Raw genomic sequence first — 27,669 nt, forward strand, 5'->3', positions numbered from 1 at the left:
TGTTATATTCGTGGTTGGTTGAAAGATAGGAAATTTATACGATTTTAAAAGTGCGCGAATGACAAGATGAGTGTGAACGAAAGTCGTGAGGCCTGGTTGTAATTAGGAGCATATGCGCTTTTGGTACCAGTATGTCAGCCAAGAAACTCGCTAGTTTGAAACACATCTTCCGATGACTCATTGTATAGTTCCATGTTGTCTCCAGCCCACGACCACCCCTGCCTGAGGAATATTCCAACAGTGCATAGAATAACTATAATCGAGAATGTCAAAAACGCAACAGGCGTTTTATCGGTCAAGAAAAGGCTGTTTAGCATGTAGGAAAAAGTAGGCACATGCATGGACATTTCTCCTGGTGCCATGCCTGGCCATGGGCTGACTCATCAATTGATTATAGACGCAAAAAGTGTGACGAACAACGACCGGTATGTTCGCGATGCGAAAATACCTATTCGCGCTGCGTTTGGCCTCAACATCCGCAACGACCGTCAAGTCTGGTGTCTAATTCGTTGAACGATTATATTGCAATTAATGAGGCACTCGCTCTGGGATGTCCGTCTGGCCTTGAAACTGATTATGCTGGTGCTTCCGGTTTTGAGTATAACGCTGTTCTTGTGCAGCCAACGTCTCTACTGCCTAGTAGACCGGGAGCCACTTCTGTGCACACCAATCTTGGAGAGTGCTTGGACTCCAGTCTTTTGCCATCTTCGATCATTGCCCATACCGAACTCTTACAGGCCACACCGGCGCTCAGCCAGAGTACATATCCTTCGTTCCGTGGCGCGACCGTCTCGAGGGGTGCCAACAATACAGCCTTGAAAAAATGGGAGTATGCTCAAGAATACGGGCTGAGAGTAATCTGGCCGCCCGAAGATAGAGAGAACAACCCCGACTTTGACTCTGAAGGAGTCATGCCTGTATTATCCAAGTCCATTGACACGTTGGTCCGGACGGCCGTGTTTGAGCCAGTGTTTCAGGAGATACTCCACTTTTGTAGGTTCGCGGTGGTTTTGTTGACTCGTGTCCCGAAGCTGACATGTTGGCATAGATTCAACATATCTGAGTCGAATATACTATGATTATGCTGTGGTCAACGAAGACACTATGGGATGGATATTAGAAAGATTTAAACTATCAAAGGCGGGGAAATATGCGATACTTGCCACTGCAACTTTGTTCCGGTCCAACTACGAACAGTCTCCGTCAACTAGGTCACTACGCGATCACACGAAAGAGCTACACGCAATTGCTTTGAAGCAGCTTGACTTGGAATTAAACAGTATTGAGGTATCACCACAGGCCAAGTTAGTAGCATTGGAAGAGATGACGCGTTACGAGGTGAGCAGTTGATAAGCCTCCGCGTTTCTATCCGAAGACTAACAATATACAGTACTTTGCCAATACATCCTCTAATTACTTTCCGCACCTGACGCAGTCCGCCTCTATTGTTAGAGAAATTCTACAAAGCGATACAATCGACTTGTTAAGTCTTAGTGGTGATGACACCCATGACATTCGTTGCTTTGCTTGGTGCGATATTACGAACAGCATGGCAACTTCACGGCCTACGTTACTCAATTATGAATCAAATCTTGAGTGTACACAACATTTTGACTGGGAAGATGCTCATGCCAACCCAAGCAAGGGGATAGAGTGGATATATGGGTGTCCCGACGTCATTGCCGTTCTCATGGCTCGTACCATAGCTCTCAAGCACCTCAAGATTTCAAGGGAGGAAAGACTATCGCGAGGAGCAAAGCTTGAGCAACTGATATTTGGCTGGCGCTTTCGACCGACGCACGCCAAAGGGTCTGTGATGCGAGTCGCCAGGGTCGGCGTCCAGGAGATGTGGCGACATGCGGCTATAATACATATTCACCAGGTGATAAAATCACCGTATTGTGCTATTTCGGCATACTCATATGCATACAGGCGATATTCAGATCAGATCCCACTCACTCTGTCGTGAGAGACTCTGTCAAGAACATAATCAAAATTGCATCCACCCTCAAACCGGGAGTTAACCCTGACTGTTTTTTATCAATCCCGTATTTTATCGTGCGTAGCCTCTACACCCCAAATTCATTTAAGCCCCTCAAGTTGACAATACTACCCAACCTTTAGGCGGGGCATTTGCAATCTCGCCAAAGGACCGGTACACGCTGAAATCTCGAATTATTGGGTGCGGGAATGAGCCCATTCTGAGAAATCTTGCGGTCAACCTTGACGATGTTTGGGCAAGAACCGACTCAACTGGGCGTTTCTCAAGTTGGTCGGATAAGGAGAATTCGGCCATCTTTTTCTAATTGTTCCGAGGTTGGGTAAACCATGTAACTTATCTACTTTGTCTAACACAGCTTCACTGAGCGCAGGGACCTTTGGGCAAAGGCTATACTTTTTATCATGGTCATTGCGTTTCTCAAAGCACTCCGATGAGATACAGAAACCATAACGAACAACAGGTCACCAATAGGGATCGCATTTGGCGGTCGGGAATATCAAGAAACAACCCTCCCGTTTTCAGTCTGGTTGGTAACGGTGTTATTTATCCAATTGCGGGAGCAATTGTGCAGAACCATAACCCCAGAAGTACATGGGTGCCACCTGGCTTTATCTTTTTTTTTTTTATAACAGATCTCTTCGAATTTGTTAGTTAGCGATAGTCCAATGCCAAGCGCTCGGAGTTCTACCCCTTTGAAAATCCCCCCCCCCCATCTCCAAACCTTTAGATAATCTGCTTCTCGATTCCTATCTCAATAGTAGAGTACTGCAGCGTTTCCCTTGAACGCTGTCTTCTAGTATCGCTACGCGATTCAATTTCTTTCGGAGTCAGTTAATTAGACCATAGCCGCTCGGATTCAAAGTTCTCGATCTCAGGTTTTTATGCAAGTCCAAGAATCCAGAATTTGTTGAAATATCAGTCTCACGGAACCGTACATGTAATCCTTACGCATATATTTACTTACGTTTGGATGTACGAGTATAAATGTGTTCTTTATCGATTCTCGTGTACCTCAGTTCACTACCATATAGTAGAGCTGAGGTACGTATCATATCTTTCTATTCTGTTCATGTATGCTTATAATCCTGTAGAAATATCGTTTAGGTACAGTATACACAAGAGTTCACTACCATATAGTAGAGCTGAGATACAATATCGTTTAGCTCTACGTGTCTTTCAACAGAATTTAGCCTTCAAAGATAGCTGTTCAGCGTTGTTGTAGAAACACAAACACACGCATTCAATTCACGGCTACAATTGCTTCAAATTCACATGTGCACGAGCCAGTACAAACGCTAAGTTTACTTTCAATGGTTCGAGGATCTGTCGTTGATCATTTGTTCGCTAACGATTCTCCAATAGCGTCGCATATCTTTCCAGGCCATTACGAAGAGGCGTGCAAAGCTTCTGTGCCAGCTCGACATCCTTCTTGAATCTCTGAAGGTACGTCAAACCAAATCAGCTCACTTGTCTATCTCCCAGTTGTAACGAACCACTAACGAAGTTCGTAACTGCCTCCATACCACCCCTCAAGGTCTCTTGGAATGCTCGGGTCTGTGCTTGAACCTACAGCCAACTTTACGTCTAACACTTGGCAAGAACAATTGAATTGAACAAGACTTACGGAGGACCATATCTCGCCGAACAAGGATAGCTTTTGACAGATCAGTGCAATGTCAGGCTTCAGTCCGTCAAATGCAGTCTTAACGTGCGCCAACGCCTCCTGCTGACGATGACTTCCGCGAGTTCCTGTCGTTTGTTCGAGAGTGTTATAGTCTTGTCTGCAATAACGTAACCAAGCTGAAATGGATTACACAGTAGACCTAGCTCACCAATGCGTTCGGCAAGTGCTATTGCAGGGTTGTTCCAGCGACTATCACTCCAACGAGCTGGGGTTGTCAAAACAAGTTACAAATAGAGGATTCTATGGAGAAACATACCGACGACTGTTTCTATAGCAGCACTGCCCAATAATGCGGCGGTAGCCTCTATGATCTATCCGAAACTCAGGCTTGGGAAAGCGCACGGTAGGCCGGCAAGCTCGGCGTACCTTCTTATCCAACCTATAGCACATATCGTCAATACCACAAGGATTATAAGGGTTAGGCGAGATGAAGGAGAGCCTCACTCTTCAATTTTTGCCTGGAGGTCCTCGATCACCTTTTGAAGATCCTGAGCTTGTTGTTTGAGTTCAGTGCTCGTTGTCTGGACCCACGCGTCGAATCTGACGACATAGCCTTCGATATCGCGCTTTAGGGATCTGAAGCCTTCCGCCATTCTTGGGAGTCGCCATGATTCGTTCTGTAGGCCCCGTTTTAGAATATGTTAAATGGTCAAAGAAGTTGTAACAAGACAAACAGCAAAACTTTCGAGCTCAGTAATAGCGTCTTCGCGGTCCTGGTCGTTTTCGATGGATTTTTACCATATCCGAAAGACTTGGTCAAACCCTGAAATTGAACGTCAGCACGCAAATGCGATAAGGAGGATATGAAATCACTTTTAAGAACTGCGGCGTGCTGGCTACAGAGGCGAGAAAGAGCAAGGTGTGTGTCCATCGTAGACAATTAATTCAAGAATAACATAGGTGATCTTTGCAAACTCACTTGGTTGTATCCCTGCCATTCGCTGAGGAAGGTGCGAAGAGGTGGGAAAGTTGTACCGTATTTATCATTCATGTCTTTCAGACCGTAGGTCACTTTTGAAAAGCTTTCATCGACTTGAGCGGCCCATTCAGCCACCTGGGAAACGTTCTCGGCAAACTTGCCTGGCCACTGTCTTGTCTAGTTCGTCGATTACACCCTGCACACAATTCATCGGATTCCTTTTGAGACTCCTTCCGTCTTGAATTGTTGAGGGCTGCAGGTGAGCCTGACTGGGAGAGAGCGGTCGCGGCAGCCATGTCTGTGGTCGAGTCGTAGCTGTCTGGTATTTAGAGTCTCCTATGCGTAGCCTTCTTATATCAGTGGAGCAGGGCAAAGCTCAAGGATTATGACGTGTCAGGTCATCTTGAAAGCAAACTCCCTCAGCGGCTTTGCGAGAGCGCTCCCATCAGAACGCGATGTTCCAAAGATATACCCTATGACTGGGACACTCATTCTGGTTTGGTGGTATACCCAATATATCCCTTTCTCTCAAAAGCTACCATGATCGACCGACTATCCAAAACGGTGAGTGCTAATTCGGGGCTTACTTTCCCTCATCTGGCTGCCCCGTGGTGAAGTCCATGCCCCACCGCGGCTGATACTGCACAGGCTTGCCCTATTCTAATTCTCCGCTCCCTCCGGTGACTACCACACTATTGCCTGAAGGGCTGGTCCCAGCTGCGTCTAATCTATCACAAGCGTGCTAACTCCAATTATCGAAGGACAGACTGAGGTTCGCAATCCGTGGGTTTGGAGAGGGTTTTTTCACATGTGCATTCAGATACAAAGTCAGGTTGTATATGTGAGGATGGGTTTGACTCCTATTCTTCGAGCTACACCCCATCATGAAGCGTCATCTTATCTTCGGATCCGGATGCTCGGACTTTGATGTAGATTGTCGAGCCCTTGCACTACCCATTTCATTGATGGCGCCCACCATATTCAGGGAGTCTATTAATCATCACTCCCGCTCTCCATTAAAGTTCGATAAGATTCCTGGGTTATTTTTAATAACCAGACAAGGGACTCCGGAGCTCTTCTGGAATGATCCAAGTCGTTGAGAAGGTGGTGTGACCTGAACGAAGCCGATCGAGAATCGCGAGCATTCACGAACACTCCTCAGATTCCGAGGGTCACTGTATGGACCACAAACTCTACGCTCACGGCTCATGTTTGATGAGTCAAAGATCATACAGTCGTGTCCCTCAGCTTGCAGCCTCCTGATTGCAGGATTTCTCAGCAGCCACTCCACTAATCAACTTCGGATCTATCGGAAAATGTGCGCGTGAGGTGCCGGAGCCTGTTCCGGGGCCCCCAGAAGCGATTGGTGCATGTACGGACAAGATATCTGGCAATCAGTAGGCTGCAAGCTGAGGGACACCACTGTAACTTGTGCAAACTTGCCAGTACACCCACCACCAAATATGGCTACAATACAATAGCTTTGTATACCCATGCAAGGTGTCCGACGGAGGGGTTGATGTCATAGCGTTAAAAGTCGAAATGGGCAGCCGAGGGATATATGCGATCGAGGTTCGATTGTTGTCAGCTGAACTTGCCTGTCATGGAACTGGTCCTTAAGCTTGTTGGTACCTCCCAGCCATTCAGATTAATCAAAATGACGGGTTAGTGCAGGGGATTCCGATATTGATACCCCAAATATCCCGGATTTCAGGGCTATGACGCACCAATCGTCACAATATGCACATCTTCTCTGCCACTGATTGGAAACGGTGGTAAACCTTCCTAAGCGGCTCGAGATCTTAGAGTTGCCAGATTTAGTTGTGTGTATAATTGTGATTATGTGACTGATCTACATCCAGCTCTGAAGCTGTTCGTTATACTCTGCTAAGCCCTCCTGCAGTGGAGTACAGACTTCCCTCGCCAGTTTGATTTCTGCTTTGAACCTCTACGTATAACGTTAGTGCTAGAATCGGAAAGAGTGAAGAGAAACCCACTAAATTTGTGGCTGCTTCCAAGCCCCCCTTCAGGTGTTCGCAAAATTGAACGCTTTGGCTTCGTACCTGGCCATGAGTGTTCGTATATGCTAAAATGAACACTTGTATAAAAAAATGATCCTACCGAAGACCATATTTCTGCAAACGTAAGGAGGTTCTCGAGCATTAGATTGATATTTGGTGCCTCAAATGATAGGGAGGATGGTTGCTCTGCCACCAGTGAGTTTATTCCTGTTGTAACTTGAGTGACCTTCCTGAGGGCTTCAATTTTTTCTAATGCTAAAACATTAAACCGTGTAAGGAGACATCTTGTCATGTTTCACTTACCTTGGCGATAGGCCTGAAGTGAAGAAATGACTCGAGAGGCACTGCCAGCTACTCCAAGGCCCTTGGATCAGCACTGATTGGTCAGAAATCACGATAATAGTTCGTATATTTTTACACTGACTACTAATAACCTGCCTCCCACAATGCCACCAAAAGCACTTTGTACTCTCTTGATCTGGCGAACCCATGATTTGAGCAAGAAACGCAGGAAAATAGCTCGAAGCAGATGCACAACTTACTGATTCATCGATCCTAAAGTATACTGTTAGTACAAGTTTAATATAGAAAAGACAACTTGACACTGACGCTTTGATATCATTTGTAAGGGGGATGCTTGCGACTGCTGTGGCGGAAAGTGTATACTTTTCTCCAAATGCAGCTACATCACGCTTTAAGTCCAAGAATTTTCTTGACATTTCTGCAGACTTGTCGTTTTGTTCCAACTCAGTCTAGAACATCAGTTCGAACAGGTTACGCTATGTGATCTGCCAGAACTTATTAAACGCACAATAAAAGGCTCTATGGCAGCAATCGCTTTAAGACGGTCTTCATCTGATTTGATAGTTTCGACCTGTGCTAGATAGACTTGGTCAAAGCCTACATATACGTGGTTCGAGATAAGTGAACGCCTAGCGATAATTCTAATCAATTGTGCAACTTACGTTTCAGAATTTCAGCTGTGTCCAATGCAACTTGGCAAGAAAAACGCAGGCAGTCTCTCCATCGCTACAGTTACTCGTACAAGTTAGCAGACTCTGGATCGATTTGTGACGTAGGATTATTTCACCTCTCTCAAATTAATCCATTCCTGGTACAGAAGCAATAGAGGCCAGAGTCCGAAAACTATTAGACCGAGTAGAATTTGGGCTTGTTGACTGAAAACATCGTCAATCTCTTTTGCTAACCGAGCTGACTCCTTGATGCTCTCCTTGAATTTTGCAACTTCGTTCGAGTCGCTAAGTGCGGCTAGGGCATTTGCCACGAGTTCATCGTGTTCCTCTATCGCCAAACCTTGTATTTCTAATCTTTGTAAGGTTTTTAGGCATTGCTCGATGGATAATGTGTTGCTTGGTTGTGACATTGACGAAATGGAGTTGGGGTTGTCTACTGTGACCCTGATCCATCCATCTTATAATCGTATGTTGAAGCTTCACAGCTCCTATAATGGAGCATTCAAAATTCATATTAACTTGTATTCAGGAACTTAGAGCAGACGTTTAACTCTACGGGGCCTCGAAAATCCCGGGAGCGCTCCAGGACTCGCTATTGTCGGCGAGCACTCCAGAGCGTCTGGTATGACGCTCGGAAGTGCTCGTGAAGTGCTCCCAAGTGCTCGCCGAGCAATCCGGATCCGTCGGGTCCTAACGAGGAGGTTCACAGAACCAGAGCACCCTAGAGCGCTCCCGGTTTTTGGGACCCCCGTAGAGAAGACTGTATTGTCAGTGGCTCATCTAACACTAATGAATGGATTAGTAGGAAGCTTTCATAAGGGTCAATTATGTATGATCCACTTACTGCAAATCCGAATCCAAGGATTCATCCAATGCGGCCCTTTTGGCTTCTTGAGAACACCAGTTTACGTCGAGGGGAAGACACTCAGAACTTATTACTTCTATTGCTGGAATACCTATCTTCACAGAATGCACGAAACATTCGATGGTCACTGGCTCGAAAAGACGATACGCCTTCACAGCCCAGTCTTCTATGTACACATGCAATATACTGTATGAGCTTCGGCTCTCACGAGTGCTCCGAGGTAGTCCAGAGACATTCGAGTTCCTGCAGAGAGGAAGTCTCCGATCAAAGGCCCTCCCGAGGTCGCGTGTCTGATCCGGTCCTTTTCCTTCGTATCGGTACTGGCAGATCACCGTTGGAATTGTTGGGGTTCATTCAGTCAACTCTCATCTAACCACATGGCTGCTGCCGTGACATTTATTTCTACATCCGCTTATCTATATCATCATACTTCTTTGTGAGGCGTTGTGACGTAGTGAGGTAGAAGAGGGTTCCAAACCCCTAATTAATCCTCTGCATCCCTCAAACTGCATCCCTCAAACGTTTGTGTCAAGGTCCAGGCCGGTCAGTAGGCCAGCGATCCACGGGAGTCAGGAGTGGCCCATTGGGATCTAAGTTCAGTTTGTTCCAAGGCACATTTATTGCCCGCCCCCCGCCCCCCAGCCATAGCTCCAAGACCAAGGATCTGAACATATCCGATCCGGGTAAACTATCTTTGGACATTGCTCCTCGGTGGATGCAGTGTTCGTTTCTACCCCAACCATAGTTTGGGGTCTCAAGATATCTCCTTACGTTCTGTAGCTCGCAGTTCTCGGAAATCGGGCGCACTGTAATATGTAGGTTTCCAGTATATCCGCAAGAAGCACGCATTCGCAGATTTTGACGCAATGTACGGAAAGCACTCTATGTAATATCCGGAAATTTTCGACCAGGGCAATCGCATAGACTGTTTCTAGTACGATTATGACCGGGTTTTGAGGAAACTAGAGAAACCCAACGACATACACATACTTCCGGTAGGTTTCTAACCTAAAATAACAAGGCCGTTTCTCAAAAAAATTCAGCAGCTTTAATTGTCCCACTGGCATCTGGACTTGTCAGTGGTTTGCGACGGTGTTCCACAAAACAAAGCTTGCGGCACCAGTCACAAGGTCAGTGTAAGGTTTCACTTATCGTCCACTACTGTAAATACGAACGTCGATGGCGACCGTGTCGCCGAGGTAATGACAATCCGTAAAACACTCGATTGTTGTGGTTGAAAGTAAAGACAGTTATCAGAAGATCCCCCCCCGGGACCTTATAAGGTCAACGGGGTTCGTACATGAGTAAGCGGAATAAACCAAACGAGAGTATATAGTTAGAAATCAGATACAAACAATAGAGAAGAGTGACAGGTGGGCCGAGGTGGTAGGTCGGGTGAGCATAGCCGACTCGATTATGTAAGGGGTTCGCATATAGTAGAGTAAATACGAATATCAGGCATTCCTTACACTCGCCCTCCAGGTGGCATATAGCCACCTTATTCACTTCCTTCCCTTTCCTCCGTCGGTTCGCTCTCCTCCTTTTCCGTCGTTTCGATCAGATCCTCGACGCGTAGAAGATCGCTTGAGTTCGAGCTTCCTTGGGGAGATGCAAGGTTGTTCAGGCTCGATGGTCTTGAGTCCCTTGTCGGCGTCCCGCATCTCGATGTCTGGCCCGAGGTTGGTCCACTTGGCAACGTGGTCAGTGGCATCGCGGACATCTGGGTCGTCTCGGTCGCCGACGATGGCCGGCTCGGCTCCTGCGTCGCTACCAGGTGAGGGCTCGTCCTCGTCCTCTCCGATGCTGGATTCGACCTAGTTCCTCGCTACCCGTATCGCCATTCGGTAATCCTGGTGTCATCGATACAAAATGCGTCAAAGATTACTACCGGCCTGATTAGCTCTTCCATTTCAGGCGTCAGATAGCTCTCGTCATGGCGTGAATTTGAAGTTCAATAAATGGGTCACGGATGATTGACCTGAATATCTCATACGTGTACTCACACACACACGCATTTTTCTTTACTTCAGTCAATGATCCTGCTATTAATTACATTTGTGTTCAATTTGTAAAGGCACATATTGTTGCAGAAAGGTTTCTTCCAAAGTGCCCGAACCACAGTTCCAGATACCTGCTGACCCACTCCCTAATTTAATCCTCAACCAAGCTTGGTAGCATACTTTTCTGATGCATCTGCGATCTGCCTGACCCCGCTTGAACTCTTGGCAAATTTTGTTTCAGCTCCTGATGATTTCAATGAATCAATAATTGAGTTAATCAGCGATATTCACAACACCACGTACTGCGATAGCCTTGTGCCAGTCATTCGAGTCTTGTAGGGCATCGGCACATGTTTGCTCTTTATCAGCCTGAAAAAGCGTGCTCAGAGTATTGAAAATTTTATTAAGATCCAACCTACCAAGCCCTCGATTTCTTCGAATGCCTTCTTTGGCCCAGGGGTGCCATCTAATTGATACTTGCCAGTGGGGTGCTCCTCCTGTTCGACGAGTAAGGTGCATATCTACTAGCAACAGTGAAGGTAAACAGGATTTACTCACACTTAAGAAGGACTGAAACTCGGTAATGACATCCTTGGCGTCTTGTTGAGATTCGACATCGTTTATTAAGGACAGGAAGACTTTATCGAACCCTAAAATGAGTAAGGTATACGCTTCAGAGGAACCATATAGGTGTACAATGGCTGTACGCAACGTTTTAACCAGGCTGTGAGGGATGGCAGCATCTTTGGAATCTTGCAGGATTTAGTCCAGCGCTGTATTTGTTGATGGTAAACTCCATTAAGCCCTTCATTTTGGAGGCAACTTACAGGCTCAAATTGTTCCAGTGCGTCTTTTAGTCCGGTGACATGGGAAAAATCAGAAGAGTATTTATTAGAAAATCTCTTGCTTCACGAATAGCACGAGCCACCGCTTCGTCGATGGCAATGCTCTCAGAAGAGAGGTTGTTAAGATCCGTGACATATTGTCCTGGATTGAGGAAGGGGGAGACGTAAGACATTTCTCGAGTGAACACTAAGGGCTTTGGATGAGTGCTCTTGTGAGTATAGCAATGACACCATTCTTATATCATACTCCTTTCGGAGCTGACTCTTTAGCCGGGCGACGTGTAAGATGACGCAAAAGAGTTGGCCCGGGATCGAACTTTCGAACGGAGATTGGAGATTCGTGTAGTCCTAGGCCAGAACAAGGACTCCCGCCCCACTGGTATGATACCCACAGTCCGAATGCGTTCTCTTCCTGGCCGATCCGAACGATTGCACTTGTCTCTGTATTTCCGGGTGTCTGTGCAATTCTTGCTAGCAAACTGGGACGTGTGGCTTCGTTCAAAACCATTCGGTTTGCCGAGAACAATTTGAGGGTGCTCCCTGGACTGCCCGAAATTGAAGCTGCAATATTTGAACCTTAACTCTGGATGATCTCTGGATTCTCTTTTCAAGCGAGGCTTCTCTTTGGGCCTATGAAAATCTCCAAGGACCCTTATTACTATAGGAAGGCACGAAATGCTCGAGCACTTGTGGGGCTTGATCGAGAGATCCAGAACCGAGCATCTTGCGATCAATCATTTACACCCGGGGTGCTCGCAAATTTGCTGATGCATCTTAAGGCGCTCGTCCGTGCTCATCGGCTCTCATGTTGACTGGTCAAGGAATGTAGGTTGCGGCCAGGCCTCATCCTTGTTCCGTCCTTGCGTATGGTCCCATTTCAATAGAGGTTTTTATCATAATGAGAGAATAATGAGAACGACCACTGTTTTGGAATTGATATATTCAAACCAACCTTCTACCTTGTTATGTCTATGCCAGACAAAGGGATATACGGAAAAACATTTTGACATGAGCTCGAAGTCTAAAATATTTGGAGGGTCATTCCCTTCCTACTGTGCTGTTCACTAGTCACCCACGAGATTCCGCCGAAACAGCATGTGTCTCCTTTCCACAATCTACTCATTCTTCGACTCGTTTTTTTTAAACCTTGGGCCACAGTGCAAAGCTGGTATACTGAAGACAAGTACACATGTTCAATTAGAATGGGCTGAGATAAATCGCGATATACTCACTCTAGGCACTAAGCCCCCCTAGCCTGTACCATGCTAAACAGACTATATATGTACTAAAATTGTTGTTTTCGGGGCATATATTACTGGGAAATATATTTTGTCCCCATGCTAAATTTCAGGATCTTATTACAGCAGTGATATGATTTGGTTCAGGTTTTGGTGTCCGTACTCCAAGTTGCGCTGTTCAACTAACTGGCTAAGAAAATGATAAGATAAGGCGGAGTCAACTAATCATAGTTCTCCTTATAAATTAGAAAGTCTGTCGATTTCCAGACAAGTTGGAAATAAGTAAGTTGGAAATAAAAACTAGGAGCTCAAGTAGGCCAGTATGTTCTTCATGGCCTCGTTCAACCCGGTTCACCGGTACCAGAACAAGAATGATTAGGGACTCTTGCACTAAATACTATTCGACTTCGGGCCAAAGATGGTTTTCTGTGTACTCCCAGTTCGATCTGTTGGATTCTAACTGCATTGTTTAGCCCCTTCCGACCCATCCGATACCTACGCTTTAGGAGCTCTACGGGGGCCCCAAAAACTCTGGAGCACTCTAGGGTGCTCCGGTTTTGTGAACCTCCTCGTTAGGACCCGACGGATCCGGATTGCTCGGCGAGCACTTGGGAGCACTTCACGAGCACTTCCGAGCGTCATACCAGACGCTCTGGAGTGCTCGCCGACAATAGCGAGTCCTGAAGCGCTCCCGAAATTTTCGGAGCCCCGTAGAGTGCGTCACCATCCTATGAATCCTCATCAAAAATAGGTCACTGAATGATCATCGGCTCTCCATCAGAGTAGAATTATCTTCCTGGGTTTCCAGAGATCTACATTACTGTAACAAGATACGGAATCCTCATGGATTATTTCGGATCAAGCTACTTTCACCCCACTGTAGCAATGTAAGTTTCCGGAGTTGTCCAGAAATTCAATTGCAAGAAGACTAGTGGAGCCCCAATTTATTAACGGCTGTTTAGCACCAACCGAGTGGTAAAGACTTAGTGCAACCCAAACCAGAGATATCTTCGCGTGTCAGTCCGACAGAAATGCAACATCTTTCCCTATAAATTTCAGGCCGACATCCGTTCCATCCCCTTTGTCGCTCAGGTCCTCTCTTCCCTTCAATATGGCCACTCTATTTGAAAACAGTGCTCGTATTGATGATCTCCTCTCCACTTGGTCTAAGTCTGGTCCAAGTGACGAAGAGATCATTCAATATGCCACCGCCGCTACTGAACAACTTGAAGACAGCGAAATGCAAAAACAATTTGCAGAAAACGTGAAGCAAGCAGGAACCTGGGCTAATGAAGTTGATGAAGCCTTTGATAAGGTAACTAGGAGCTTTGCGGATATGAATACCAAATATGGCAAGGACTTTCCTGGATTTAGCAATTACAATACCGAATGGATCGAATTCAACCAAGTAAAGCTCGGCACCACTTTTCCTGATGTGAATGTTTTACGTATCCTTGTCTACAGCGATGGATAAAACTACTTTCCGACTCTCGTGACGTCGCGTCCAAGAATGTTGCTACACTGAAGCGTACGTATAACAACTCCATTGTCATTTCATTATTTTTTGAATAGACTGCGTAGGTTTCGATCAAGTCTTTCTCGATATGGTTGAGCAGGTACAGACTGCTCAAGATCGTGAAGATTGTATCATAGAGCTACAGTCGTTCATTGTCTGTGTTCTTTTATCAATTACACAATCTCCTTTTTGTTGACTATTTCCATATCCTAGGATGAAAAGCATGAAGATTCTACTGAGATGTACCAAGGTTTTCTCACCCTTAAGCGTGACATCGAAGACTTTGTAACAAGGCTAGACAAGTTCATTGAGGAAACAGGTGCAAAAATTGCGGAGGACATTAAAACATTGACCAAACAAATCAAGGACCTCGAAGGAGAAATAGCGGTGTATGTATTTCTGATCCACACACTGTTGTCGTATATTGACCAGAGCATTGTGGTTACAGTTTGGATGGCAAGGTTCGCTAGATTCACTATTTCTCCGTTCAGTCATATCTGTACGACCAACGATCCTTCATGCTAGATTAAAGATGCCCAGACGGCCCTCATTGCCACCGGTGTTTGCCTCAACGTTAGTTGAGCAATTCCCCTGTATACAGCTTTTCTTTATTAATATTTATGTAGCTCATTGGGATCATTGTTTCTGGCTCCGTCCTTGCTTCCTACCAGTCAGATCGCAGTGGTACGTACAAGACTTGCTATTTTTATTGGTAGTTACTAACATTTTTATATATGAATTATGTTGTAGCAAAAGCCGCAGATCTTGCTGGCAAACAAAGTAAATTGGAAGATGCTAACCGCAAGCAGCAAGCGCTCGCTCACCTTAAAACTGAGTATGATGGGCTCAAGCCAAGTATTTCCTTGATCTGCGAGAAACTTCTTTTGTTCGCGGAGATTTGGTCGTCTGTAAGTCTGCATTCCGAAGTTTGGGTTATTATTCATCACCCGGCCCGACGGGATGTATTTAGGTTCGTAGCCAGACCGTTCAATTCCAATCGTACCTCCAAGGTGGGAAGGATGCGCAGACCAACCTGGTGAGTTATTGTTTCGTGGATCATAGTCGGATTCGCCTGCTGACGCTAGCATCTTTGTTTACACAGAGATTCAAAAAGGAACTCAGGCTTGCCAGAGCAATGTGCGGACCTCTTCAAGATGGGCTGGATAAATATGCGACCGAACTTGCGAATCGCAAGTAGCTACTCAGAATTATGGATCCCCTCGCCGAATCTGCCTGCGTAGCATCGACTCTTTTCCTTTGAAATATGTCAATGAAATAATTTACTATAAAGAAATCACACCTTCGTGGCAAAATACGACGCTCTGCACCAGTCGAATCTACCAGTCACAAATATGGTATATGTATGGATAGCCAGATTAGCATAATGTACCACCTCTCACGATTACAATAGCTCATTTAAAGCTAAAGTGACAATCAGAAATCAGAAAGCTAATTATGTTACCCCCACTACCACGCATGTTAACAAGCAAAATAGTTCAAAACCTATTGAAATGACTATTGCGCAAATTTGTAGAGTAGATGCCCAGGATAGATATTGCTTTATAGAATAAAACTTAATTCTTGTCCCTAACCTAGATATAGTTGCATGGCGCCCTATTTTTGCGAACGATACCGGCTCATCTCTACGACTGGTTATTTGCCCATTCTATTGACACAATATACACTTAGCCTTCCGAGCTACACGCCGCTGCCGTGAGATATAAGGTATGGATGCATAAAAAAGCGATGGATTATTGTAATATACGATCGGAGTCATAACAAGTCAGTGCGGGCAGGAAATCTGGCATGGGTCGCGCAGATGGGAACCGGGGCACCGAGATGCGAGTATGACTCGCAGGTCAGAGGTGGCCATCCGTGATGACAGGAATGGAGGTGGGTGGTAGGTGAAATGAAATAGAGTAAAGGAGGTTTGAGTGACCTCGTCACCTCAGAGATGCTGTGCGGGACAAACGGAAGTATATATGCGCAAACCGAGCGCACAAAACGACAGAGATAAGATGAGTGAGATCAACTCAGTCACGTGATACGCATACGGGCAGGGGCGGCCCCACACCCAGCGGGTCAAATCCAGGCTTGCTGTTGCGTTATCACATTCCTGATGGTGTATTAACAACACCCCGAGGCGACTTGCAATAATTTCCACTACATCAGGCTAATAGAGACATTGTGCAGGTGGTGCAAATCAAAGAGACCAAGTGAGGTCTATACTTAACATAAGGATAATGACACGCGTATGCAGAGAGTAGATGGCGGTCCCGAGTATCACTTAGATTTTATCTGGTAGGACAACCAAAACGGTGGAAGATCACTGTTTAGTAATTAGGTTAGCCCTAACTTTGACCCCATGCTCTCCCCACTGCAAACGGTCTATCGATATACAACCAGCTGTACAAAGCTAAAGGCAATCCTTCCCTTCGGATAATAACTTTCCTCGGGCCTAAAAACACAAATAACAATAAGCCCAATTTCGAAGCTTAAAAGGGTTGGATTATTCTGATACATTTAGTACAGAGTTTTGGTACATATGCAGTGTTACGAGACTGCAGGATGGACGGCAGTGAAGCCTCCGTCGGTAGTAATCACTTGTCCGTGAACATAGTATCCAGCAGGAGACGCAAGGAACAACGCTAATCCACCCATATCAGCATCACTTCATGTAAACATTCAGCCCGCGTATCTAAGATATGACCAATATTACAACTTACTTTCCAGACCTATCAAATGGGATCGGCCTAAGACCTTGTGCGATTTTACTCGCTTCTTTTCCCGGAAGAGTGTGAGTACCTTGTTCGCCGGTCATTTCACTGGGGTAGACGCCTAATCACAACAATATACTTTATCAATATAGAGAAAGTGCTGGTGCACTCACCCGGAGCGATGGCATTTATTCGAACAGGTATTTTCTTGAGCGCCAATTCGGTTGCGAATATCTTGGTGAGTTGGATGTTTGCAGCCTTTGCTGAGTTGTACGCGAACTATCCACAAAGTGTAGAAACAAGAACGTGTTTGATTCAAGGCTATGATCTACCCACCTTATTTTCAGATATCCTGAGTTGTCCTGACATACTGCTGATGTTGATCACACCAGCACTCCATGCCCCGCGAGTTTCCGAAGCCTTGCTCAAGAGACCCAAGAACGCAGTGGTGACGAAAAATATAGAGGCTACATTGTTTCCGTACAAGCCCATCCAATCTTATAAGCCCTATATAAATTCATCACATCAATACCTATGACCAAATTCACTTACCTTCGACCTTTTCATTCTCAAACAGCGCATTTCCGAGAGCCTCTGCACTCTTGTTCTCAGAGGCTGAGGGATCGTTGAAGAACATAGAAACGGGTCCAGTAATTGCAGCACTTTCGATCGCCAGACGTGGTGTCAAGCATGGCATGACATTCGCGAATTCGACTTACTTATTCACCAGAAGGTCCAGCTTGCCATCGTTCTCAGATATAGTCTTGACCGCATTCTTGATGCTTGTCTTGTTTGTCACGTCGAGCTCGATCCTATATCTTGCGTCAGTATGCCTTGGAACTAGTATAAAACACGTTTACTGCTCACGGAATGATTTGACCCGCAACTTGCGGCGAGGTTTCCTTGGCAGTAGCTTCAACCTTTTCTCCCCTGCGACTACCAATATAGACTTTCGCTCCGTTAGCTGCCAAGGTTTTAGTAATCATCAAACCGCTATTAAGTTTTTAGAACCGCTAATATAGAATATCAGTTAAAGTCAGAAATACGTACATGCCGGTTCCGCCGCCGGTGACAAGTGCCACTCGTCCGCTGACATCGTAAAGTTTGTCTCGTAGTAGGTGGTCCATGATGTATTTGACAAGCATCTCGATTCGAGGATGACTTAAATACCATGGGCGGAACTAACGAGAGCCTCCGCTATTTTTCTTCGATCTGAACGACTATGACATGTGGTATGATGTATGTGATGTATATGATGGTGTATGATGCGTTGGGATGTTGCCGTCGGCGGGAGGCACGTGACTTGGATGGAAGGAAGTGTATGCGTTCCGGTTGGACCAAGATTTAAAACTGACATTGCTCAACAGATTTTATCTCAATCGCTATTCAAATAATATCATTCAATTAAAGTTCACTTGTATTACAAAAGATTCAATTACGTGGGGTTGACAGCATCGAATCCACCATCGATACTGATGATCTGTCCATGAACATAATACGCGGCTGGAGAAGAAAGGAAAAGAGCGAGACCTCCCATATCTATATCACTTTTGCCTCTATCAGCATCAAATATCTTGCATATGTTGTGGGCGCTTACTTTCCGGACCGCTCAAATGGAATCGGTTGCACACCTTGCGAAGCCTTGTCAACATCTTCCTTTCCCAGAGTGTGTTCGTCCTGGTGGCCTGTCATCTCACTTGGGAAAGTGCCTGTGTGGCTTGATTAGACCTGACGATCAGGATACTACTTGTAATTTACCTGGAGCAATCGAGTTTACACGGACCGGAATCTTCCTAAGCCCAAACTCCGTGGCGAACATCTTGGTCAAGTGAATTATTCCGGCTTTAGATGAGTTGTAGGCCCACTACCAGGAATTGTTAGATTAAAATACTGAAACATCAGGAAATCCTACCTTGGCCTGGGAAATCGAAGTGTCCAGACACGCTGCTGATATTGATCACGCACGCGGTCCATGGACCTCGTGTTCAGACGCCTTGACCAGCAATCCTAAGAACGCATATGTGACAAAAAACATTGAAGCAACATTATTTCCGTATAAGCCTTGCCAATCTGCGCACTTCGGTGTCAGGCGGAAATACAGATAATAAGGATTATATACGTGCCCTCCACTTTTTCATTTTCAAATAGTGCGGTTCCCACTGCTGCGGGGCTCTTGTTTTCAGGTACAGAGGGATCGTTGAAGAAGGGCGATGAAGGGCCTGTAATTCCGGCGCTACTCGAGTAAGAAGAAGATCGAATATGTAGACTGGTGTTGACTTGCTTGTTAACGAGAATATCGAGTTTTCCTTCTTTCTCCTCAATGGTCTTGACGGCCTTTCGAATGCTATCCTTATCTGTGACATCGAGCTCTAACCTGTAAATAAAAAGTTTTTTTTTTACTGTATCAATGGGATATGCAACAATGAACTTACGGACAATATGTCCGGGAGTCTCCCGTGCGGTTTGTTGGACTTTTTCACCTCGTCGATGCAATGTATACTTTGGCACCGTTCTCGACGAGTGTTTGGGTGATCATGAGCCCGCTGGAGACATACGAAATATGAGTTTATCAAGACCGGGATTAGATGTTATGGGCGCATACATCCCAGTCCACCACCGGTTACGAGGGCCACGCGACCCTTGACGTCGTACAAGTTGTTTCTGTTGAGGCGTTCCATTATATGAGTACTGCTAGAGGTGTGAGTCTTCCAGACGGAGATAAAGTGGCTATATATATTCGAGTTGAATTCTGGGTGAGTTGGTCGTCAATGACATGCTATATGCAAATGATGCAGATGCACATGAGGTCGAACTTTGGATTTTTGGCAGAAGCTTACGGTACAGATTCAACGTGATATTCATCCGAAACCCCTTTAGCTTGGTTCATAAGAATCGTGCGGCTTGGAGGTTTCGCAACTTGCGAGCAAGAGTCCAAGTTCCACTTCAGCCCTAATTTGAAATGCTGATCAGAGTCACCAGCCACACCGACCGCCACACCGAATTGTGTTCGACCACAAGAAAGGAAAGATGCACCGATTAGCTCTCGAACTATCTCAGTTAGTATAACCGGAACACATTCAATATTCATCTGGGACATTGTTCATTGGTTGTAGACATCTTCCGTTTTTGGATGGTATCCAAGTAAGTAAAAATCCCGACATCAGAAGTAATTGGCTACCATGCGCTACGGAAGAACACCAAACGCACTAAAAAAGCACCAAGATATGTCAAAATACGAATCTGCCGGGTTTCCTCGAGGTCCAACTCAACGAACGTGCGTATGAATAGGATTCTAGCATCAATGGGCCGACGAATCATAGACATCTTTTAAATTCAAACGTTCATGCAAGAGAGCCAACCAGTCCAGGAGAGGCGTACTGCCTTTTTCGTACTTGTCGCCTGATCGTTTCCAATTATCGCATGAGGCTTCCAATCTGTTTAGGCGCTTATTATTTATTATATGTCAGATCTATTCAATATTTCAGTATGATGTTATCTGGACATGATCAGAATTGAAAGAGGAAGGGAGTGATGAGGCTGCTGGCGAGGAAGAAGGGAGTGTATTCTTGTGTGATGGTTACGGTATGAGTCGCTGGAGCCCCCTGTGAGAGGATAGACCACTTGGCTCAAGATGACGGACGTCCACCGGAATACTCTCCGTACAGCGCTCAAACTCGTCCGTCGGTGACGCTGGATCAAAAATGTATAAACTACCGCCGGTTCCGCAAGATTGATCATACTTGGATTGCGATTGTCAAACCGTTCTTGTCGTCAATATCAAGTTTGACTGTGCATCAAAGTTAGTGCGTTATTATGAAAGCGAACTGCGGGGTACATTCCCGGCGGTCTCCTTCGCGACGTTTTAGTGCTTTTCGCCCCCTTGTCGGCAGCGAGACGAACGCCGTCCCTTTCGGCATGAGAGGTCAAGGTGCGCAGAAGGAGCCTGGAGGCCAAGAGGTGGCGAACTCAGTTGATTGTGGGGATGGCTTACATGTTGCTTTGCCGCCGGTTACGGAACCGGTGTGATCAGTGACGTATCATTCACAAACAAGCAGCCTTCACCTTTAGGTAGCAATAGTCAGCTAATAATAATAATATATCACCCTTGAACAAGCTGCCTCGTGGAACACCAGCAACCGCATGTGCCGACGACGCATACAATCAAAAGCTGTCTTGTCGCCGTTGGACCGATTTCCAAATCGAATCGCCGCGTGGACGATGTTGATCGCAAAATGGCAGAAGTGATGGAAGCCGCCACGTGACATGAGGACCAATCCGGGCGGGAGCAAAGAGGCCGTGCTGTGTGCTCGCCCTCGTCCTTCCGTCTGTCCCCCTTCCTCCCCCCACCTCGCCCGCGCAGGAGACCTCGCCTCCCCAAGATGTCATCGAACGTAAACCAGAGCCCGGCGGTGGTTGGCCAATACTACCAGGTCGGCAAGAAGATCGGCGAGGGCTCGTTTGGTGTCGTGTTTGAAGGTACCAACATGCTCAACAACCAGACGTCGCCATCAAATTCGAGCCACGCAAGAGCGATGCTCCCCAGCTCCGTGATGAGTGGCGCTCCTACCGTATGTTGGCTGGCTCGCGTATGTATTTCTCCTTTTTTTGCATTTTTTTGCTGGGGGCTGATGTGGATGAAATCTCGCAGCGGGTATTCCCAGGTCTACCACTTTGGTGCCGAGGGTCTCCACAATGTACTTGTCATTGACCTATTCGGGCCAACCTCGAGGATTTGTTCGACATGTGCGGGCGGCGCTTCTCCCTCAAGACTGTCTGCCTCGCTGCTCGCCAGATGATCACACGCGTACAGACTATACATGAGAAGAACTTGATCTATCGTGACATAAAGCCTGATAATTTCCTCATTGGTCTTCCCGGCACACGCACCGCCAACGTGATTCATATGATTGACTTTGGAATGGCAAAGCTGTGGAGGGATCCCAAGACCAAGCAACACATTCCTTATCGTGAGCGCAAGTCGCTGTCTGGAACCGCTCGGTACATGAGTATCAATACCCATCTCGGCCGAGGTTAGTCGGCTCCATGTTCATTTTGAGCCTATTTTAACACTCATTCAATTAGAGCAATCAAGGCGAGACGACCTCGAGGGTCTTGGACACGTGTTTATGTATTTCTTGCGTGGTGGGCTCCCATGGCAAGGCCTCAAGGCTGCCACCAACAAGCAAAAGTATGAGAAGATTGGTGAGAAAAGCAAACAACAGCCGTTGCTGAGCTCTGTAAGTCGTGCCTGTCACCATTTATTTCTTTTTGCCAATTCGTGGGAATCTCTCCACAGGCGCCGGCTTCCCCGAGAGACAGCGATCTACATGAACTATGTGCGCAAGCTCGGATTCGAGGAGACGCCCGACTATGACTTTTTGCGCGAGCTCTTCACAAGATGCTCAAGGACGCCGGCGAGGTCGATGATGGTGTCATGGACTGGATGTTGCTCAACGGTGGCAAAGGCTGGGAGGCAAGTGTGCGTAGTATCTCATTCTCCTAGTTACCTCGACTCATTTGCTCCACAGGCCGGACACAAGCACTCCTCCTCTGCAACGCGTCAGAACGGCGGTGGACACCGTAATCACCACCGTAGCCGCGCCCAGCCGGGATCTCAACCTGCTACACCTTCTCAACCCCAAGCTGCACGGACCAACAACCGCTTGTCCCAGCTCCAACAACAGTCCTCCCAAACGCCCATGGGTAGCAATGTGGCCGTTGCTGGTGTCCCTGCGCCTGGCACCGCCACCCCTACGCGCCGAACCACAGGTGGCGTAATGCAAGTCGTTGAGCGCGCTGGCTCTCCAGTAGTAAATCACCCATACGCGTCGGTTGAACGAACCTCGACTGCAATGGACGGTACAGGTAGTGGTCGGACGCCCCGCCCGGCTCCTCCAGCGGATGCATTCCACCCACCAGGTGCAGGAGCCAACTATGGCCGTACATCTGTCGTCCAGGGTGGAGTAGGAATGGGCGGAGTTGGCCCCGCAGCACCCGTCTCGCCCGTTCAAGGCTACTCGTCCTCTTCACACCCCTACGCCTCTCCTTACCCACAACAACAATCCGGAACAGCGACCAACCTGGGGGGTCTGATGGCCCCGGCCCCTGGCGCTCAGTCCCGTCCCGAATCCAGCATCCAGGTGCAAGGCCCAACGGTCGAGCAACAAGTCATGCGCCATCAACAGATGAACGGCGATCTTGAGCCTGAACGAAAAAAGGGCGGGTTCGCCAAGTTCTTGGACGTACTCTTGTGTCGTGCTGTTTAATCCTAAAAAACGTGTGACGATGCGTTACGACCGACGCCTTTATTTGTGATTCATCTACGAGTCTACGACCGCGCGCGCTTCGACTGTAGTTCAAAGGAGGGGAAAAAGAGAGGGAGGGAGATTCGTTTCTTGCTTGTTTGCTTGCTTTGGAGGATTACCATCATCATTTATGTCTCGTCTGTGCATTACACCCAGCCATCCATACTCATTTATACCAGCCCCCCCTAACTTTTTTTTGCCATCGCTGTGAAACCTCGCTCGCTTTTTTTCTTTCCTTGTTTTGCTCGTCGACCGGGTTTTCTTTCAGTCTTCTTGTTTTGTTTTGGTTTCTTTTTTCCCTTTTTATTATTGATCGTGCCGTTGTAGGTGTGGCATATTAAATAACTTAGATATACGTAGTTGCTCCTCTATGTCTTTTTGAACGTATGCTGTTATGCTTTACGTTGAGCAAAATGTGTGTGTGGTTGGGGAGGAGTCGTGATGGGCTCGGGTATAGGAGAAAATGTCATGTTTCTGAGCTTTGGGGTAATGGGGGATGATACCGTAATGATATGTTTTGTTTGTTTTCAGTGTTGTGACGTCGAGTCTTTATGGGGATCGTTGTAAGCGTTGAAGTGTCTTGTTCGCATGGCAAGGTGTAAGTGCATCTTGGAATGGTGGTCACGATATTTGTTGCTCTTCCAGCATCAGAAGTCTCGTAACTGTAACCTGCTTGACCATACCTGACCTCTTGGATTACGAATGTATCGCAAGGCCTACAAACACTGCGGCACGTCTACGCTGTGCATCTGCTGGATAGGAAGGGTACTTTGATCATGATGAGAGGTTATTTATCAACTTTGTACACTACACCCCCGTGGAACCGCGCGGAGGCGTCACAATCTAAAGCCGATTGCAAATTACTCGTAATCATAACCGCGTGCGGCAAAATGAATTCATGCATCCACCGACTAACTTGAGGTGACTGATAATATCACTGTCCCGATGTTCGTATGAATCGGTCAAACTACTCGCTAAGTCTTTGTTTGTTCTACGAGAGATACACTCCCGTCCGCCTCTCCGAAACGATTACCCTGTTGGTACCCAACGGCTTGCCTAGCTTACGTCAATACCGCGAAGCGAGAGGCAGACCATGGTTTCTTACCAATCCCAATTCACGAGAACTGTATTTACAATAACTTGTAAGGATAATTATAGCCGATAGCTAAACGTGACTCAGATATCAAGGGTTGGATGGTAGTTGAAGGACACACTTGGTTCCTGTCGAATCTATTACACACAACCCCGCATGCTCTACGGAGCGAGTCCTCTTCTTACTGGTCGAGGCTATTTAAAATCTATATTATCATACTCGGAGATCGTACATATGCATAAGATTGCTGACGTTTTGGCAGCCCGCATTACTCGCGGTGATTTATGCTGACTTGTGGTTATTTGGTTATTCAGGTTGGACAAAGAGTGTTTGGTAAAGCACGAGATGAATTTACAGAGATAAAAGAGGCGGACCCGCATTTGGGATTGTGCATTCAGACCCACCAACAATGGCGACCAGTTCGACTATACCTGAAGATCTGTTGAACAAATTGGCCCCAGGATACAGAGAGTTTGCCCAGGCCAACTCCTCGCTACTACCGCGTCTACATGGTATTCCATGGTCTCCTAAATTCAGACAGCCGCCTCCAAACGGCCCGCCGGATATGGGAACCGAGCCACCAGTCGCGGTGGGCTCGCAGCGCGTTATTGATCTTGGTAACTACTCAGTCCATGTAATGATTCCAGATGGGGAGAAGCCATCTGCGGGATGGCCGACTGTGCTGTTCTTTCATGGAGGAGGATGGGTGTTTGGAAGTGCTGATATGAATAATGGGTTGTTGAGTCGTTTGTGTGGGTAAGTAAGCTATCGCTCTTTAGCAAATTTAAAACAATTCAATAACGCACCATTATTTGGTTCAAGGTGCCAAGTGTGCTGTGGTTTCGGTAGAGTACCGACTAGCTCCTGAGCATCCGTTCCCTGCCGGGCTGGATGATTCGTGGGATGCCTTACTTTGGTTACGCCAGGGCGGTGTAGAGCAGCTGGGAGTGGATCCTGACCGCATTGCACTCATGGGAATCTCAGCGTAAGCAAATATTTAATAAGCGTCAAGTGTTGCAGTACTCAACTATACTGCGCCGTTACAGGGGAGCAAACCTGGCAGCAGTTGTGGCCCAGCGCGCCTCTCTAAGCTCTCCTCGTATCCCCCTCAAGTTGCAGATCCTACACATACCCGTTATCGATGCTTCCTTTTCTGTCGACGATCGCTCCCGGTGGACGCAATCAATGATCGAGTACGAAGACATCTTTTCGCTCCCAGTATTCAACATGCTCTGGCTTCGCGATAATACTTACCCAACCCAGAAGACTGGACCAAACCCGAAGTATCCCCCATATATCAAGACAATCCTGGTGCTTTCGGGGGTATACCCAAAACATTAGTTGTGGTAGCAGAATTGGACACATTGCGGGACGAGGGAAAGCTGTATGCGCGAAACTTGAGGAATTTGGAGTGACTGTAACGCTCAAAGTGGTTAAAGGTACGTGTTCCACATGTATATGGTGGTACTACTGGTTGTTTAATACTTGTGGCAGGTCACTCACATGGGACTTGGAGCTAGTCGGGTAAGTTTAAATTAAAGTAGGTTATTTTACACTTATTGACTTTCATTCTGTAGGTTTGCGAAGCTGCCCGTGATCATCGTGACGAGTTGATCGCATTCGTCAAAGAGAGCCTATAGAGCAATGGTATCATTTTGATGTGTCTTTCTGTGGGTCAATCAAAAGATAGTATTCAGCTGTAACTTAGAACCTGAATGTGTAAACCCACTATATCATGCCTCGAGGTTTTGGACCAGATCTTGCCCGCGCTCTCTGTCCCTCTTTCAATTAGAACTTCAAAATCTAAACGACATAAATTCAGGGCATTATCTACGGTTTTACCTTCAAGTGTAGCTACAGAGGTACTTTCTTGTAAGACTAGAGGAACATAATTAGACACTAAACCCAGAAATTCCTTTATAGTTACTAGAGCCAGCAGAACCTCCAGAAACCTTCAGCCCGGACCAATTCCAAGTGCCTATATCACAAACTCAATATTATGGTCAATATGTTTTGGCGGATCTCTTACCGCTACAATCTCCGCAGTTGACTTCGACCTCTTTTGCGCCACTCGCGACCGAGATAGTATTGGTTCCGGAGAATGTTACGCCCTACAGAGCCGAGAAATTGTGAGTTATGTGTAATAGAAGGAGTAAAGAAACGCATACGGAAATCTTGACGTTCTTTCCTGGAGTTCCGAGGGTGCTCGGGTAGCTCTGGTCAATGATGACACCATACTTGGTGGCCCCAGTGACTGTGTTCCCGAGTAAGTAATTCCTGAAACAGTAGAGCTACATTAAAGGCATAATTAGTAAGTCGTATATGAGAATATCGGAATCTTCACTGACCCAGTGGCAGATGCATCGGTTTTGATTCGAAGTCCGTTCTGGTTATTTTTCACAACATTGTTCAATATTTGAACACCGCTGACTGTAACTCCAGAGCTGATAGATCCAATAGAGATGCCGTGTCCGCCGGTGCAAGAATTTCCCTTGAAGATAATGTTAGAGCCTTTATTGATCGCAATGCAATCGTCCTGGTTGGATACAGTGCTGTCCTCGATGGTTACATCAGAGGCAGAGACTGAGATGGAACGAATTAGGTTACGCCAGAATAAACAATCATAAAACACACCATCAAAGCCATCTGTATTGTGTCCCGCGGGCTTTCCGCTGCTCTTGCTATTGGAACTATTACCATCGGCTGGAGACAATCAGTTGGCGGCCTGGTGATAGAACGCATGTATACTCACAGTTGTCGACGGTTACTTTGCTAATTGTGAGTGTGGCATCATTGCCAATACTGAAGCACTGTTGCGGAGAGTTCTTGACTACAAGATTTGTGAATGTGCCGGAAGATTTGATCCTAAGAATAACTTAGCCGCCTTGGTCTTACCCCCGGGCTGTAGATCACACTCACTTCATCATAGGGTGCGGCTTAGTTGACCCACTGCTTCCAAGCCCGTCCCAGTACTCCTGACCTTGACCATTGAAGGTGTACCCGTTACCATTGACTGTAGATTGCTTAGATTAAGGTCGAGCTGGGGTGGTTTAATGTTAAAACTCTTACAAGTAATGCTATTCCCGGAGAGCTCGAAAAGAGGACCTGACCACTCTTTGACTCCAAACTATATGCGTCTTACCTTAGTATTACGAGTTGAGGTAGGGCTGAAATGGAACATACCGTGACCTCTCCTTTAACATTGATAGTTGCGCCGTCAGGGGCAGAGATTGAAAAAGTTTGACCAGCGGGAACGGTAAATGACTCGATATTAATCTGTAGCCCGTTTTTGCGTCCTGTCAATATGCTAGACATAGGACAGATTATCTTCACTGACCGTAGTACACTTGACGGCATCTGCAACGTCGTCAAGGGAAGAAATTGTCCCAGTACAGCGTTGAACGGGACTAGCGCTAATGGCTGGAGCCATGGAGAGCAGAGAGAGCGCTACAGCAACAGAGAGCATAGTGATTACTTTGTATAAATATCC

General features: G+C 46.5%; 10 protein-coding genes across 10 annotated transcripts; 4 read left to right on the forward strand and 6 right to left on the reverse strand.

The window, feature by feature from the left end:
- Window positions 1-339: 339 nt before the first annotated feature.
- On the forward strand, window positions 340-2,306 carry RhiXN_02520 (Fungal specific transcription factor domain; the record flags this gene model as incomplete). Its single annotated transcript, XM_043322337.1, has 6 exons — window positions 340-492; window positions 537-993; window positions 1,049-1,338; window positions 1,391-1,882; window positions 1,933-2,032; window positions 2,092-2,306. 6 exons carry the CDS (start codon window positions 340-342, stop codon window positions 2,304-2,306), a joined length of 1,707 nt encoding a protein of 568 aa, XP_043177833.1.
- A 1,040-nt stretch (window positions 2,307-3,346) lies between these two features.
- Window positions 3,347-4,901, reverse strand: RhiXN_02521 (reovirus sigma C capsid domain-containing protein; the record flags this gene model as incomplete). Its single annotated transcript, XM_043322338.1, has 9 exons — window positions 3,347-3,439; window positions 3,503-3,568; window positions 3,627-3,778; window positions 3,835-3,891; window positions 3,943-3,997; window positions 4,053-4,065; window positions 4,131-4,303; window positions 4,606-4,777; window positions 4,810-4,901. 9 exons carry the CDS (start codon window positions 4,899-4,901, stop codon window positions 3,347-3,349), a joined length of 873 nt encoding a protein of 290 aa, XP_043177834.1.
- A 1,556-nt stretch (window positions 4,902-6,457) lies between these two features.
- RhiXN_02522 (reovirus sigma C capsid domain protein) lies at window positions 6,458-8,010 on the reverse strand (the record flags this gene model as incomplete). The annotated part of the gene is made up of 10 exons (XM_043322339.1): window positions 6,458-6,553; window positions 6,603-6,668; window positions 6,727-6,875; window positions 6,930-6,990; window positions 7,051-7,104; window positions 7,169-7,181; window positions 7,236-7,378; window positions 7,438-7,526; window positions 7,592-7,655; window positions 7,717-8,010. 10 exons carry the CDS (start codon window positions 8,008-8,010, stop codon window positions 6,458-6,460), a joined length of 1,029 nt encoding a protein of 342 aa, XP_043177835.1.
- A 1,957-nt stretch (window positions 8,011-9,967) lies between these two features.
- RhiXN_02523 (uncharacterized protein) lies at window positions 9,968-11,818 on the reverse strand (the record flags this gene model as incomplete). The annotated part of the gene is made up of 8 exons (XM_043322340.1): window positions 9,968-10,279; window positions 10,769-10,834; window positions 10,885-10,962; window positions 11,024-11,115; window positions 11,178-11,238; window positions 11,293-11,315; window positions 11,378-11,504; window positions 11,558-11,818. The coding sequence occupies 8 exons, from the start codon at window positions 11,816-11,818 to the stop codon at window positions 9,968-9,970; spliced, it is 1,020 nt and encodes a 339-aa protein (XP_043177836.1).
- A 1,841-nt stretch (window positions 11,819-13,659) lies between these two features.
- On the forward strand, window positions 13,660-15,262 carry RhiXN_02524 (uncharacterized protein; the record flags this gene model as incomplete). Its single annotated transcript, XM_043322341.1, has 10 exons — window positions 13,660-13,956; window positions 14,013-14,076; window positions 14,130-14,218; window positions 14,278-14,453; window positions 14,513-14,525; window positions 14,590-14,637; window positions 14,691-14,748; window positions 14,815-14,972; window positions 15,035-15,100; window positions 15,167-15,262. The coding sequence occupies 10 exons, from the start codon at window positions 13,660-13,662 to the stop codon at window positions 15,260-15,262; spliced, it is 1,065 nt and encodes a 354-aa protein (XP_043177837.1).
- A 1,355-nt stretch (window positions 15,263-16,617) lies between these two features.
- RhiXN_02525 (Enoyl-(Acyl carrier protein) reductase) lies at window positions 16,618-17,908 on the reverse strand (the record flags this gene model as incomplete). Its single annotated transcript, XM_043322342.1, has 8 exons — window positions 16,618-16,735; window positions 16,791-16,902; window positions 16,955-17,060; window positions 17,118-17,278; window positions 17,334-17,443; window positions 17,501-17,593; window positions 17,649-17,774; window positions 17,832-17,908. The coding sequence occupies 8 exons, from the start codon at window positions 17,906-17,908 to the stop codon at window positions 16,618-16,620; spliced, it is 903 nt and encodes a 300-aa protein (XP_043177838.1).
- A 308-nt stretch (window positions 17,909-18,216) lies between these two features.
- RhiXN_02526 (Enoyl-(Acyl carrier protein) reductase) lies at window positions 18,217-20,698 on the reverse strand (the record flags this gene model as incomplete). The annotated part of the gene is made up of 10 exons (XM_043322343.1): window positions 18,217-18,328; window positions 18,379-18,490; window positions 18,540-18,645; window positions 18,694-18,699; window positions 18,760-18,858; window positions 18,912-19,155; window positions 19,262-19,324; window positions 19,384-19,469; window positions 20,522-20,568; window positions 20,617-20,698. 10 exons carry the CDS (start codon window positions 20,696-20,698, stop codon window positions 18,217-18,219), a joined length of 957 nt encoding a protein of 318 aa, XP_043177839.1.
- Window positions 20,699-21,160: 462 nt separating this feature from the next.
- RhiXN_02527 (CK1/CK1/CK1-G protein kinase) lies at window positions 21,161-23,047 on the forward strand (the record flags this gene model as incomplete). Its single annotated transcript, XM_043322344.1, has 6 exons — window positions 21,161-21,349; window positions 21,631-21,811; window positions 21,864-22,018; window positions 22,078-22,117; window positions 22,169-22,260; window positions 22,310-23,047. 6 exons carry the CDS (start codon window positions 21,161-21,163, stop codon window positions 23,045-23,047), a joined length of 1,395 nt encoding a protein of 464 aa, XP_043177840.1.
- A 1,541-nt stretch (window positions 23,048-24,588) lies between these two features.
- Window positions 24,589-25,819, forward strand: RhiXN_02528 (alpha/beta hydrolase family protein; the record flags this gene model as incomplete). Its single annotated transcript, XM_043322345.1, has 6 exons — window positions 24,589-24,931; window positions 25,002-25,164; window positions 25,226-25,502; window positions 25,610-25,618; window positions 25,674-25,703; window positions 25,757-25,819. The coding sequence occupies 6 exons, from the start codon at window positions 24,589-24,591 to the stop codon at window positions 25,817-25,819; spliced, it is 885 nt and encodes a 294-aa protein (XP_043177841.1).
- A 252-nt stretch (window positions 25,820-26,071) lies between these two features.
- RhiXN_02529 (polygalacturonase) lies at window positions 26,072-27,645 on the reverse strand (the record flags this gene model as incomplete). Its single annotated transcript, XM_043322346.1, has 10 exons — window positions 26,072-26,157; window positions 26,209-26,290; window positions 26,348-26,456; window positions 26,528-26,762; window positions 26,814-26,882; window positions 26,932-27,044; window positions 27,099-27,192; window positions 27,249-27,306; window positions 27,363-27,455; window positions 27,517-27,645. The coding sequence occupies 10 exons, from the start codon at window positions 27,643-27,645 to the stop codon at window positions 26,072-26,074; spliced, it is 1,068 nt and encodes a 355-aa protein (XP_043177842.1).
- Between the last annotated feature and the right edge of the window lie 24 nt (window positions 27,646-27,669).

Source organism: Rhizoctonia solani, chromosome 3 (assembly GCF_016906535.1).
Source record: "Rhizoctonia solani chromosome 3, complete sequence".
In the NCBI taxonomy this organism is placed as follows: Eukaryota; Fungi; Basidiomycota; class Agaricomycetes; order Cantharellales; family Ceratobasidiaceae; genus Rhizoctonia; species Rhizoctonia solani.